General features: G+C 35.3%; 1 protein-coding gene, 1 long non-coding RNA gene and 1 pseudogene across 3 annotated transcripts in view; 1 reads left to right on the top strand and 2 right to left on the bottom strand.

The window, feature by feature from the left end:
* Nucleotides 1–1,468: 1,468 nt before the first annotated feature.
* LOC124446510 lies at nucleotides 1,469–6,043 on the bottom strand (annotated as a pseudogene).
* The window catches only part of LOC124446512, a 20,611-nt gene continuing 11,949 nt past the window's right edge, over nucleotides 4,570–13,231 (top strand). For both annotated transcript variants that reach the window (XR_006948461.1, XR_006948462.1), the window contains exon 1: nucleotides 4,570–4,580. This is a non-coding gene — a long non-coding RNA (uncharacterized LOC124446512). The remainder of the gene's footprint in view (nucleotides 4,581–13,231) is intronic.
* LOC124446511 (cilia- and flagella-associated protein 300-like) lies at nucleotides 6,144–11,518 on the bottom strand. Its single transcript, XM_046997349.1, has 10 exons — nucleotides 11,424–11,518; nucleotides 9,701–9,782; nucleotides 9,482–9,520; nucleotides 8,891–8,924; nucleotides 8,375–8,461; nucleotides 8,012–8,094; nucleotides 7,502–7,612; nucleotides 7,368–7,429; nucleotides 7,091–7,157; nucleotides 6,144–6,596 (listed from the first exon to the last, which is right to left on the bottom strand). The coding sequence occupies exons 1-10, from the start codon at nucleotides 11,510–11,512 to the stop codon at nucleotides 6,468–6,470; spliced, it is 783 nt and encodes a 260-aa protein (XP_046853305.1). The 5' UTR covers nucleotides 11,513–11,518; the 3' UTR covers nucleotides 6,144–6,467.

Raw genomic sequence — 13,231 nt, 5'->3', positions numbered from 1 at the left:
TGAGAAAGTATTGCGTTCATTACATTGTGTGCTCGCTCAAATGCTGACTCTAAATATGACTAAAAGAAAGGATGTTAAAATGTTATTCACTACCAAAACTAACCTTCATCCTCAGAACTGAAGGAGCTTAGTGTATCAAGATATACACATATACAGATGTCATACACACAAGGAAGTAATTATAGAATACCCTGCCACATACTACCTGCAAGCCTCACCCTAATCATAACCTAGCCAAATTGCTGTTGGCCATCTTTGTATCACTGTATTCTGTAATATTCATCACACAATTAACAAAATAAGCTCTCATAAACTAACTAATGAGCTCAACATTCCACTTCACATAACTTTAATACAACGCTAATTCATCGTGCAGGTACTTTCATGTTTCCATTGCCGATAAAAAAGTTTGTCATAAGCGGAATTTCCAGATAAATAAAAAAGTAGAAATTCAAAACGGCGCCAAACGAATACAAAGGATGAAAGGCTTTGAAAAGCTACATATGTATATGAGCCGACACCACTTTTCAATTTCTGAGACAGTTTGTGTTTATACTTTGTCACTATACATCCTGGGCATCTTTTTAAAACAAAAATAGGGTCGTGTTACCTCAAACATAAAAAAAGCACTTATAAAAGGCTAAATACTACATCCATTGATTGACATTGATAAAAAGAAAGATATTAGTAAACAAACGTGAACATTATTGAAGATCGCATTTGTCGCTCTATCACATGATTCTTTGAATTATAAATATTGCATTCACCAAGGTTTACTGAATTCACTTACTTATCATCCATGCAAGATAACTTTAGACGCAGCAATTTAAAGACTTGTATTCCCGTTTGTTCACATCACGTACAGATGTCATGGTAGCCTTGCGCTTGTCATTTTCGCGACGCGTCATCGTTGTTGACTGTTGTGTTTACACATTACATGATCTACTCCCCCCGGAAACACTAATTTTTATTAAATAGCCGTAAAAGAAGGCGCAGGTGGCGAGCTAGAATCCGTTTTTATTCCTGCAGCACATATCTATTGGCGTTCATTCGCGGGGGAAACAATTAGTAAAATTAATGTTTCAAAGAAATAACTATACAAATCTTTTTAAGTTCCTTCTCTGGAAAGACAATGGAGAAAATTGTAAATGTGAAAATCGGGCTGACTTTGCTTATAAATATTGCGGGAAACGCGGAGCAGGGGGAGTGCGTGGAAATACTTTTCTGCCATTTTTGAATTTTAGGAATTTGACTCCAGTGGTAAAAGTAAACACGGGGGGTATGCCCCCCATTATGTACATGGTAAGAGATTTATTGGGTAACATGCATTAATCGCTGTGGTATATTTTCTAAGGAAAACAGACTTTCCTATTGTCACACTTCCAATCTAACAATCTAACAGCCGAAGCATTTTTGAGAAAAAATGCTCATTGTCATCGATACAGAAGAAAAGGGTTAGGATCTCTAATTGATCGCAATAAAATAGAATGACATTTCTTCTCAATTTTAACTTCATGCTATACATATTAAATTAAATGTAGTTGTAAAAACAACTGTCCTCTTTTAGGTAAGAAATCAAACAAGGCCGTCCTGTTACGGAAAACATTCTTGGAATGTTCCTATTTTCACGTTTTGAAAATACGATGAACAAATAACATGGATTTCGCTTTTGTTGGCATTTAATTAATTAAATTTGAGTTTTGTACTTAGAAATTGTGCTTGAGCAGATTATGGGAGGATCAGAGCCAACAATGTTTTGTCCACTGTATAGCATTTACTTTTATATTTGAAATTTAAATACATAAAAAAAGTAGGAAGTCGCCTATAAATAATTGTGTAACGGCTTTTTTCACAAAATCCGCGGTTCGGTAAACTCACAAGTAATTCTAATCGGATATAACATCAACTTGTTTTTGCAAGTTAGCTTGTTTAACGAAAATCTTCACTTTTTCATGGAGAAATCTCCATCCCAATGCAAGAACATGCAACACAGTCAACACGCTTTGAACATCTCACAGAGGATTTTTCCAACGGAAACGACTTCATAAGATTTTTAAAAGACTTTTTCCACCATTTTTGTGTTGACAGAACGAAGCAATGGCAAAGAAAGAAGAAGCTTTCCGAAGCGAGCGATATGACGAGTTTCGACATTTCTTTGGCAATGTTCGCCAAGGATTATCTGGGCTTGATCTTGCAATTTTTCGATTTCATTCGGGGCTCTTAGTCCGCGAAGTTCTAAAAGATTGAAGTGAAGCTTCACAATAGCTATGATTTAGTAACTGTTAGCAATGAAATATTCAAAGCAACGACTCATCAACTCGTGAAACGATGTAATAAAAGCCCTGCTGTTGATTTTCAATAAAGAAGCATGAAAGTTTACCTGACTTGAAAAGAACCAAGGCCTTGAGGCATGCATATTCAACATCGTCCATCTGAAGTTGATGAAAACGAGCTACAACATTTTGCATCGTTCTCATATCTGTAAGCAATTCTCTTGTTGGTGGAACTGCTTGTGATGGCAACTCGCTCGATGATAACAGTGTGGTGTTATCGACAGGCAAACGATGATGAACGACATTCAGTATGAACAATTCAGTCCAAGATTCCTCAAGTAGAATAGCTTGATCACAAAAAGGCAGATCGGCGAACAACTGAACATTCCGTGCCCAGGTAACTGACATGTAGAGCAACTGAATTGAAGAGTCATAAAGACAACGGTTCATGGAGGTACATGAGAATGGTTCTTGAAATGTTCTATGCTCTTTAACATCAGTAGCATATTTTCTGTCAGCACGATTCTTCGTCATATTGTTGTTATCATTCTCGGCCTCCTTTTCACGTGTTCCTCCTTTTCGGAAGTGACGATTTGCGTTGGTGTCATCGTGTGGCACGGCAAGTTGATTTACATTCAATTGGTAATGGTTCTTTTGGTAATCATAGAGAGACGAGCTCTCGCCATTGACACCATTTTTGAATTGTACAACAGTCGAGCTATGATGTCCATTCGCACTTTGTAATGACTGCTCAGTGAGTCTGTTCACGAGGATCTCCTTGCTGTTGGCGCTATTTTGAGAGATCTTAAGATATGCGTTTGGGTAGTTGTAATCAAAGAAAAAACCATTGTCGCCATTTTTCTTAAAGCCAGAGTCAAAATCTGTGAAAACTGTGTCAGTTCTGCTCTCTAACCCGTTCCATTGGTTTTCCGATACTGCGGACGAGTAGGGTGAGTCGGATCCAGAACTTGTCTCATGCTTCACTAGTTTTGCAGCCTTGCTGCCTTTCCGTGAATTACATTTTCTTTTGGCCGCTAATTTCTTGGCGTGCAATATAGACCTGGGAGCTCGTTCATGTTGTACAGCTAACAAAAAACCATAGAATAAATGGTGTTATTCTTCACAGGCAACGATTTGTCATCACACATTCCCCTAGGCAAATTATTTTAAGTAGCACACAAATGGATCCAAGCTAGTCTCTTAAAGTCAATTGCGATTAAGCTGTTTTGATTCGATGTGAGCAATCTTTATAACTGTTTTACATAATGATAATTACCAATAAATAATGCTACTATTACCAAACGGTGAACGGAACTGATGATACTTCTTGTTAATATTAATTTTAAAATTGGGTATCTTTGAATTCAGACAAGATGCCTCCTTTTTTAAAGCACGAGCTACCCCATTCTTTACAGGGCAGTCAGTAAAATACGGTGCTGTGTTTAATTATGAGAGATTCATTCATTTAGAGATTATATATATACATCTCGGGGAGAGGGGGCAGAATATCTTTTTATGTTGTGTTTATTTCAATTTATCAGGACGAGCACATTAAAACTTAAAAGTTTCAAAGAATATTTTCAAAAAAAAGAAATTTCATAGTTAACTGAAAAATAACTAGACGTTAAGGCTTTGAACAATAATAAAGCCTGCATACTAACACTTTTCCGACCCCCACCCCTCAAGTGAAAAAGTAATTGTTTAATCATCAACCAACCATCTGGGTTCATGTTAACTTCATAACATTTCTTCAGCCGACATGATTGGCATTGATTGCGCCTGCTCACATCAATGACACATTCACCAATATTCTTGCAACTGTATTGAAGATTTCGTCGAACGCTTCTCTTGAAAAACCCGCGACAACCGTCACATGATAGCACACCGTAATGTTTCCCGGATGATCGATCCCCACACACCATGCACGAGCTCTGGGACCTACTAGTGAGCTCTGAAAAAATCAAACACACATTATAAATAATATAGCTATAGCTATCTACATTGGCGCACGTAGAAAAAATATGTTAGTTGTAAATAAAAAGTATGTAACATAAATTTTATAAGTCCGTAAAAAGATATAATACATAGTTACTCTGGCTAAAAAATGTTATACCGCCTTTGGCCTATGGGTCGTACTATATATATATATGGTATTTATTTCCCAATTCGGACGTTTGGGGTCAGGAGATGACTATTTTTAAGTAAAATAAAGCGCCTTAAAGCACATAGCTGTGCAATTGTCAAGTTTTTGCACAATTTTCAAAACAGGCCAAAACTTTGAAAGTTTGTTGCGTTCACGCAGCGTACGTCGTTTTGCATAGTATAACCAAAATAAACATCAAAAATGACTAAGAAGTGTTCAAAAATTTATGAGTCATCCATAGATTGACGCAGGTACCTGAAATCAAATGATTGTTTCGTTCAATGAAATGAACTTTAGTTCGTCATAGATCCGTGAAGCTTTGTCATTTGACAGTCTTTAGTTATTAAAAGATCGGTCAAAAAACTAACTTGTCTTCAAGAATTAATTCATGATAGAAAATTTGTCAAGCCTTAGTTTCATAAAGAACGGCAGCATTGGCGGCTTGATAAGGGCAAACGTTGACTTGATATAAGTCTCATGTCATGTTTAACATAATTTATGCTATATATATGCAGCTGATGGCTGATTCAACTATTCTGCTATAAGAAGAAACAATTCCGGAAATAAGTTTTCGCATGGTGTTTGTTTACCAACTATAGAACTAGTTTCTTACATAATAAAAAGTTTACCTACCCATCATTCTATTTTCAAAGGTATTTTAAATTAAAGACAGTTAAATATCGTGTATATATGATCTTGAAAAAAAATTAAAGATGGACAAAAGCGATAACATTTTTATTCTACTTTGTAGTCCAAAGAAGATTTTTCAAAAACGTACAGATGGTTGATTAAGTGTATTATCATATAACGGCCGCATGAGCGATGAAACACTATAAGACCAGCTGCTCGCACACCCACAGATTTTAACGTCTACTAACAGGTAGTTCTAAGCCACTCGTGTATGCTAAACGTCCTTCGTAAGCAGGGACTGTCCATTATGATTAAATTTAATCATGTTTTTCAAAGTGCTTTGTTGTTTAGAAAGGTGCTCAATTCCTCTTATTTAAAATACAAATCAAACGTCAATGCTGCAGAAACGCATAGATCAGTTTGATAGCCACGATCCAATGAACTCAATATTATAATAACAAAGTTAAATCTGACGGCAACTATACATTGAACATGCCGTGTAACCCCAAGCAAACTCCGCCATATTTATGTTTTTGCTCTTTTCTCTTATACGCTACGCATTAAAAACATACCGTGAAAACACGGTGATTATTAACGACAGCACACTTTATAACAAGGAAATAATGAGACCAAATAAAAACTACGAGTAAAGATCACTTGCGATCTGCGTATGTATAAAGCATACTACCATAAATTAGGGCATTTTATTCAGCTAGATACCAATCTCATCACAGATTCCTTTGCGACAAAACTTACAATGGAGGTTGACAATTACATTATCTCTTTACTCCACCCAATAAGCGGTGACATAATTCATCGATGATGAACCAGACAAAGCCAAGTATCATGTTGAGTATGTTTAATCATCTAATCACATTTTACCTTGTTTTCGCGAGTAACGTTCTTCAGAGTTCATTGTATTTTTCTGTTGTTTTTTTTTGCGAAAAGAGAGCCAAAATGATTCGAGACTGCTTATACTCGGTGTACAGATCAAGCGTAAAGCTTCAAAATCATTTATACAGCTAACCTTTATGATATGCAGATATCGAATACCTGCTCAAATTGCGGGTAGCGTTTAAAGTAATTCTTCGTTACAATTGGTTGGGAGAAGAACATTGATTGTTAAATATATGTACACGAATTTTTTCAGTATGTACGTAGTTATGTATGCATTTTGATCCTTGGATATAGGTAAAGTTCCACATACTTATCGTAGGTCACAATGATCGTACCTTGCCTCATTGACGAAGACCTGCCCGCAATGAAATCATGAATAAGCCGAAAAAAAATTCATAAGCGCATTCCATGACGGAGTTCACAAAAGCAAAGTTTCATTAGTTCTTTATACCAGCCAATGAAGTGGGCGACAAAAAACCGACGCAATACAAGCGCGCGTTGCTTCAACGAAAATGACAGGAGCGTCACCAAGCAATACCAAGCCACTGATGATACCATACGAACACGTTTCGTTTCAAAGGATCCACGACAAGATAAGAAAAGGACTGTGAATGTTTCTTTCCATGCGGATAAATCATTTCCTCGTTACCGTTCTGTAAGTTATATAGGTAAGTTATAACATTTATACTTGAGGGGGGGGGTATTTGGCCACCCCGGCCCTCTTATTGGCCTAGCACTGAAACAAAATTACACCCCCCCCCTTGTAGTTGGTATTTCAAATATTTTTGCGGATGACACATTCCTCGATGCTTATTTCACAACATGTCTGTTGCGTTATTGTTAAACTACTCTACAAATGCATAAAATAGCATTTACGAAATTGCAGTTTTTAAAATTTGTATGGGGAAGGGTATTTCTGGGCTCTCTGCCACATGGCTCATGCTTCACAGGCCCTTTGAGGTTAATGGCCTCTCAGGGCAAAATCTTTACAATATCTCTTGAAGTAAGGAAAATGACAAGTTGGAAATATGACAAGTATGCTCATGGAAAACACATTCTTTTACTATATGCACATATCTTCCCACAAGAAAATATGCAAGAAACAAGCTATCTAAAATATACATATACAAATACAGCTTATACGTACCCATGCAGATATTTTAAAAACATGTGATCGCGTTTTTATTTCTTTAGTCCTTGAATCCTTGGAGACGCTGTACGATCGTAAAAAAACAAAAAGTTGAGTCTTATAGTTGAGAAACAATGACTAAAACCATTGTGAAAGACGTAGATGGTTTAAGCGTGACTTATACGGCGCGGACCAACCACAGAAAAAGAATGTGCGAAGTTTTCGTTCTCTTGTTTGACAAACAAGCATAAACAGTTGGAATTTTGTTGTCTTTTGACACACACATACAACGTACCTTATGAGATCTTTATATATTGCTTTCGCCGACTCGAGATACGGATTCACATCATCCTCAAACTGAGAGCAAAGTAATGAATACCAGGTTGAAACAGAGCAAACATAGCTAAACTGCAGAGAATACCCACTTACTTGGCAGACATCTCCACCAAGACATAAATGAGCGAATATTCTGAATATAAACTCGCTTTTCTCAGTATCAGAAAACACATCATAATGATCAGATTCATCCGTCAGATGCATCTACAGTGAATCAAATACTGCAATTAACTGACGTCTTGTCTTCACAGTCTACACTTTTTACAAGTGATTACAACATTTGGCTAATTGTTCGAAAATAAAAACTAACTGCATAAGGCCCGTTCACACGATCCAATTTGACAGATCCGATTGTTTCGATTCCTCTAATTTTTCAAATTGTTGGATCCGACTGTCAGAAACTTACTTTAAATGTGTTCATATGATCCGTTTCTTAGTATTCGTTTTTTAGCATCCGTTTTTTAGCATCCGTTTTTTAGTATTCGTTTTTTAGTATCCGTTTTTTAGTATTTTTAGTAATCGCAACATTTTCCTCGACATTTTTCTTGTAGGCCTTTTTATATTGTTTTATTGATGAGAAAATGAATGAGTACTATTGAGTACCTTGCGTAGCTCGTCTGATATCAAAAATCCTTCGATGTATTCATCAAAACATTTATAGATCATTCCAGAATCACGAACCAAACCTGAAGCAAAGATCTTGCATCCATCGACTTTTTATGAGTATATCCTACCCTTCCCCCCACATACAAACTCTCATTTCTTTCATTCGTTAAATAAGGATGTGTGCCTGGATATATTTAGATCCAGTTCAGAGGAAGGCGCATGTAAATGTAAAGAAACACGGAATAAAAATACAGAAGGAACATAGCCTTTCTTGTTATTTATATGTATATACGATTGACTTAAGTAAAATGTCCAATTCAATGGCACTTCTCTTCTTTTCAACATATTTTGCTCATCTACCTTGCCTAAAGAGTTTATTGAAAAACTCCATATTCAACACAGAGCAAGGAACAGGATCGACAAAAACTTTATCAATATTCAACGCTCCTGAACGAGAAAAACATAATGCAATTATTTGTAAGACCTATACGAGCTTACTATTTAGATTATGATGTAAATTCTTCTATCTTATACAATTTTTCCATTACAGTTTTTCAATATGTACATTTAATATAGTTTGTATGCAGGGCCCCTATGGAGACCAGTTGATAAATGGGCTACCCAGCTAAAAAAGAATTTTTCTTTCCATTTGCTGAAAACCCGTTCTGTGAGCTAATAATTAATGAGTAACATAAAAATCGGCTGCGAGCTTTTTCTTTAATCATACCGAATTGGGTGTAACAGTTATTAAATTAAAATATAACTACTAGAATCATATGTTTCATAATAGCAGACGGCCACCATAAACTGCTAAATATTCAGTGATATTATTGAACTCCCTAATTAGGCGACAGCTAAAACGTACGACAATCTTACCTATAGAAGCCGACGATCCACTTTTGGAAAAAACCTATATACATATATTGTAAAAAACAATGAAACATGCTGGTGTATCATTTTGTAAACTAAAAATCTGTGCTGTATGTATACAACAAGACACGGAAATCTATCTCAAGGTCACGGCAATAACTTCTTGAGATACTTAAATCGATTTTAAGAACATTGACAATGTATTTGATGCGTCGAAAATTTCATCTTCGTTAACTTTTTGGAGCTAGAAGAAGATGATTCCGCGCCGTTAGGAGAAAACGCTCGTTTCGTAAAGATACAATGAGATAGAATTTCGACCAGAGGGGAAATATCGTACGGACAGTTTTACTTTATAAATGTTTTCTTTGATTATTCTCTCAAACAATGTAATCAAACTATACACCTTTGCTGCGTCTTAAATTTGAATTGCAACCTTTTAGAAAGATTTGCTGAATAGTTTCATTACTTATATCTAAAAATTGTCCGTGAAAGATGGTTAGTGCGGTCTGAAATCATTTGGGGACAAATTTAAACTTAAAACCAAAACAAAAAAGTTTGTCTTATAAAAGTTTGTCTTAAAATTCTTGAATAATTTACCTGAAGATTGGCTTGAACGCATGGATCTGTGAGAAAATCCTAAATAGGTAGATGAAACATTTACATCTATGGATACGTTCAATTTGAACAAAATTGATAGCAGAACCAAAGGATGAATTTTACCAAAAAGTTGTGCTATGCCCAACAGAGCTGCATAAGTTTAATTTAATTGAAATTGCTGACAATTTTTACAATAAAAATGCTACATAGTTTACTTACCATAACAAAATCATTTTTTTTATATTGTTGAAAGTGCTTGTCAAAGGTAAACATCTGTAGTTTCATATGATCATACATTCCCCTAGAAAAAATTCCATTAATAGTTCAAGACAGGAGACGGCTACCATTTAAGACAAAACGCCCATCTCATTTACACATGAATGAAGGTGATATAGATCTATTTTGAGAAGTATGATGGCACATGAAATATTGAAATGTTCCATTCTTGAATATTAAAACTACAACAATTAGTCTACAAGGCATCCCATCTCAATCATTGCATTACAAACATGTAGCTTCAACTCAATACTGTAACGATTCAATAACTGTGCCCAGGGTACACACTAGGGGATGTTTGAGTTTGCGAAGGGTAACATGCAACACCCCCCTAAGCTTTTGTGAAATATAAACAAAATGTCTGTCCACAAAATGAATTGAGGCCAAAAATTAGTTGAGCAAATATTGCAAACACTTGAATCAAATAAAGATACTTCAAAATTCTGTTGCAGAATGTATAATCCCCCTTACACACACACCCTCGCCAGTTCTTTTGGTAGATATTGCGTGCCCAAGTAAAGAGTCAGCAGGCAATTTATAAAAAACATTACAAAATCATGACATGATTCTCTGAGATAAACACCCTTTGTAACAACTACAAACACATTGATGTAGTAAGTGCAATTTTAAAGCAAATTTTATCAAGTAACTGAAATCAATCAATTGCTTCGAAGTATTTTGCTGATTGTATTATAAATGGATTAAAGAATTTCCATAATTTCAGCTAAGTTTTCGGACGACTTTATTCCAAGATCAACAAAATTTTGGGTTGCTCCATTAGAGTGATATGATCATGCTGATATAATTTGGGGGGACACTAGCAATGACATCACTAATGTTTTGTTTGCAAACAATTTCAAGCAGACAGTAAAAAACATACGTACTTATTAGTCAAGATCCATCAATTTTCTGCAGTGAGGTGTTGCAGTAATACATAAGATCACAAAAATAAAACCATTTATATAAAACAAAAATAAAAAATGTTTCACACTTGTCCTAAAACCTGATGATTTCGCTTGTTGTGTCAAGTTAGCGGTGGATATGACAAAAGCGAGTAGCAAAAAATCTTTACATGTTTGTAATTGTAGATCGTCCAGGTTGGTTTGGTCCTGAGAAGGACTGTTTTTGTTGTTGTTGACTGATGTTTCGACAACCTTAGCGGTAGTCATCTTCAGAGTCAAATGAGGAGTAAACGTCAGGTTAGCCGTATTTGTTATCTGGTTCATTGTATTGTGTGTACAGGAAATGTGTATTGTCATTGTGAATTAGTGTGAAGTGAAATATTTTTAGTTGTGAAGTGTGATTTAGGACGATCTACATTTACAAACATGTAACGATACTCCCGGGTTCAAACCATTTACTTTAAAAAATCTTTCACACAACTTGTGAATTCAATTTTTGAGCTCAAGGTTGTCCTTTCTACATACATGACAAACTACATCTCATAAATCTGGCTGGATTCAAAATGTAAGTTTTTAACCTCAAAAATAATTTAGATAAATAGATTTTATTCCATTTTTGAGGCTATCACTATCTATCAGATTATACTATCAGCCGTTCAAATTAAACGACAAATTAAACGACAAATTAAACGACAAATAATAAGCTCAACAACAAATTACGAGAAAATTGATCTAGCTTTTCAATTGCTGCAAAGTCTTTTTACCATTTAGTAAGCAGCTCCTTTAAAACGTTGGATGAAAATGCAGGAAACTTGCGATCGGCTACGTACTGGAAATTAAAGTTTTCCGCCATTTTTAAAGTATGTTTGTTACCTTGACGTGAACAAATACTTCATGTACGTATACTTAATACTTTTCCAAAAAAATGCACATCAGAAACAACATTTTCTTTTTCAGAAAATTGACTTCAGAAAATGATTTCTTGGAAAACTGACTAAGGACGTTTAAATTTTATCAATTTATGCATGCCACTTGCCAAATCTTGACGAGAGATATTAATATAAAGTGTAAAAATAAGACACAAAGAAAGATCACCAAATACGCCAGGAATCCGACAAATTTTCTTGAGTCTCTACCCAAAGTAAAACGATTTTTAAGATCTTCAGTTTACTCTGGGTAAGATTGAGATGTTTGCCTATCTCCAAGAAAAGAAAGCCCAGTAAGAAGAACATCAAAAACAACTAACAACAAGTGCAAATATGGAAAGATCAGTTGATTCACGTTGAAAGTGTAATCTAAGCGATTCCTTGTTCAGTCCGGTTGCACGAAGCATGGATAGCGTTATTCACTGGATAGCAAATTTTTCTGAACGTTCATAAAATCTCTTCTAGGAGAAAAGTATACGATATGAGCTGTGCAATCACTAAAATAAAATATTGTTTCGAAGATTACAAAATTTCTTTGTCGTAAGAAAAATATAAACACCTTTTTTACAAGTTTGAAAATTTTCGCTATCCAACGGATAACGCTATCCAGGCTTCGTGCAACCGGCCCCTGGTCTGTAATTATGTCTGAGGACGAAACTTTATTAAATAATCGTCTAATGCTGTATATCAATGGTCGAGTGTATAGAACACTGAGAAGGATGGTTAAGTCGCACCCAACTTTTCAATGGTGGAGTGTTCCCCAAGATTCCTACAGCATAATTCATAGAGCACACTAGATGAACATTAAGAGCAAAGGACATCTGCAAGGCTGTATGAAGAATTCGACTCACGTAGGTTATGGAGTGGCTGAGAATTGAACTTCTACGTGTAACTTCTGTCAAATCCCATTCTTTACCAAAATCACAAAAATCTGTTTTGTTCTTGAAAATCTGTAGAAGAATACGCTGATTTTAGAAGAATCAAAACTATGAGAAGCTTAGAGGATAAAGTCTAACTTTCCAGCATTACGCATTGAATTCGATGTATTATTTATTAGCTATCTTGTGCACATCTTTTTCCCAAACACTAGTCACCACTGTGGTTAACAGGGGAGCACGTTGTTATGTAGTTACATTTGGTATATATGTTACTGCATATCTTCCCATTTATGTTTGTTTGAATTGTGAAACTCACTCCCGCTATGATGATCAATACCGTCGGTTTTCCTTTAACAACTTACATAAATTCAAGTCAATTCAAAAACAAGGATGCAGCTAATTCCGAAATTTTCGCAAAAACCACACTACGACATTGTAAAAGCTGCACAACCAATCAGATTGCAAGAAATGAAAAAAGCAATAGGCATATAATAGTCAAAATAAAATGGTAATGACTCTACTTGAATGAAATAATGCGTTAAATTGCATACTTGAAATTAAATTCCACTTTCAAATTTGCATAAAATAACATTCTTTTAAAAATATGCACCGAGATGAGAAGATAGAATCATTTAATGACGTGTAGCGATATGTTTGAAATAATCAAAGTTAGTTCACACGAATTGGGCGCAGAGTCTTTTAATTTCTTTAGGATCAACCGAGAGAACGATACCAATGATTTTACGAAGCGTTTTGAAGTCATTTTCG

This window comes from Xenia sp. Carnegie-2017, unplaced genomic scaffold, assembly GCF_021976095.1.
Source record: "Xenia sp. Carnegie-2017 unplaced genomic scaffold, XeniaSp_v1 HiC_scaffold_22, whole genome shotgun sequence".
Taxonomy (NCBI): domain Eukaryota; kingdom Metazoa; phylum Cnidaria; class Anthozoa; order Malacalcyonacea; family Xeniidae; genus Xenia; species Xenia sp. Carnegie-2017.
The sequence above is the reverse complement of the archived record's forward strand: the minus strand, read 5'-3'. Positions and strand labels throughout refer to the sequence as shown.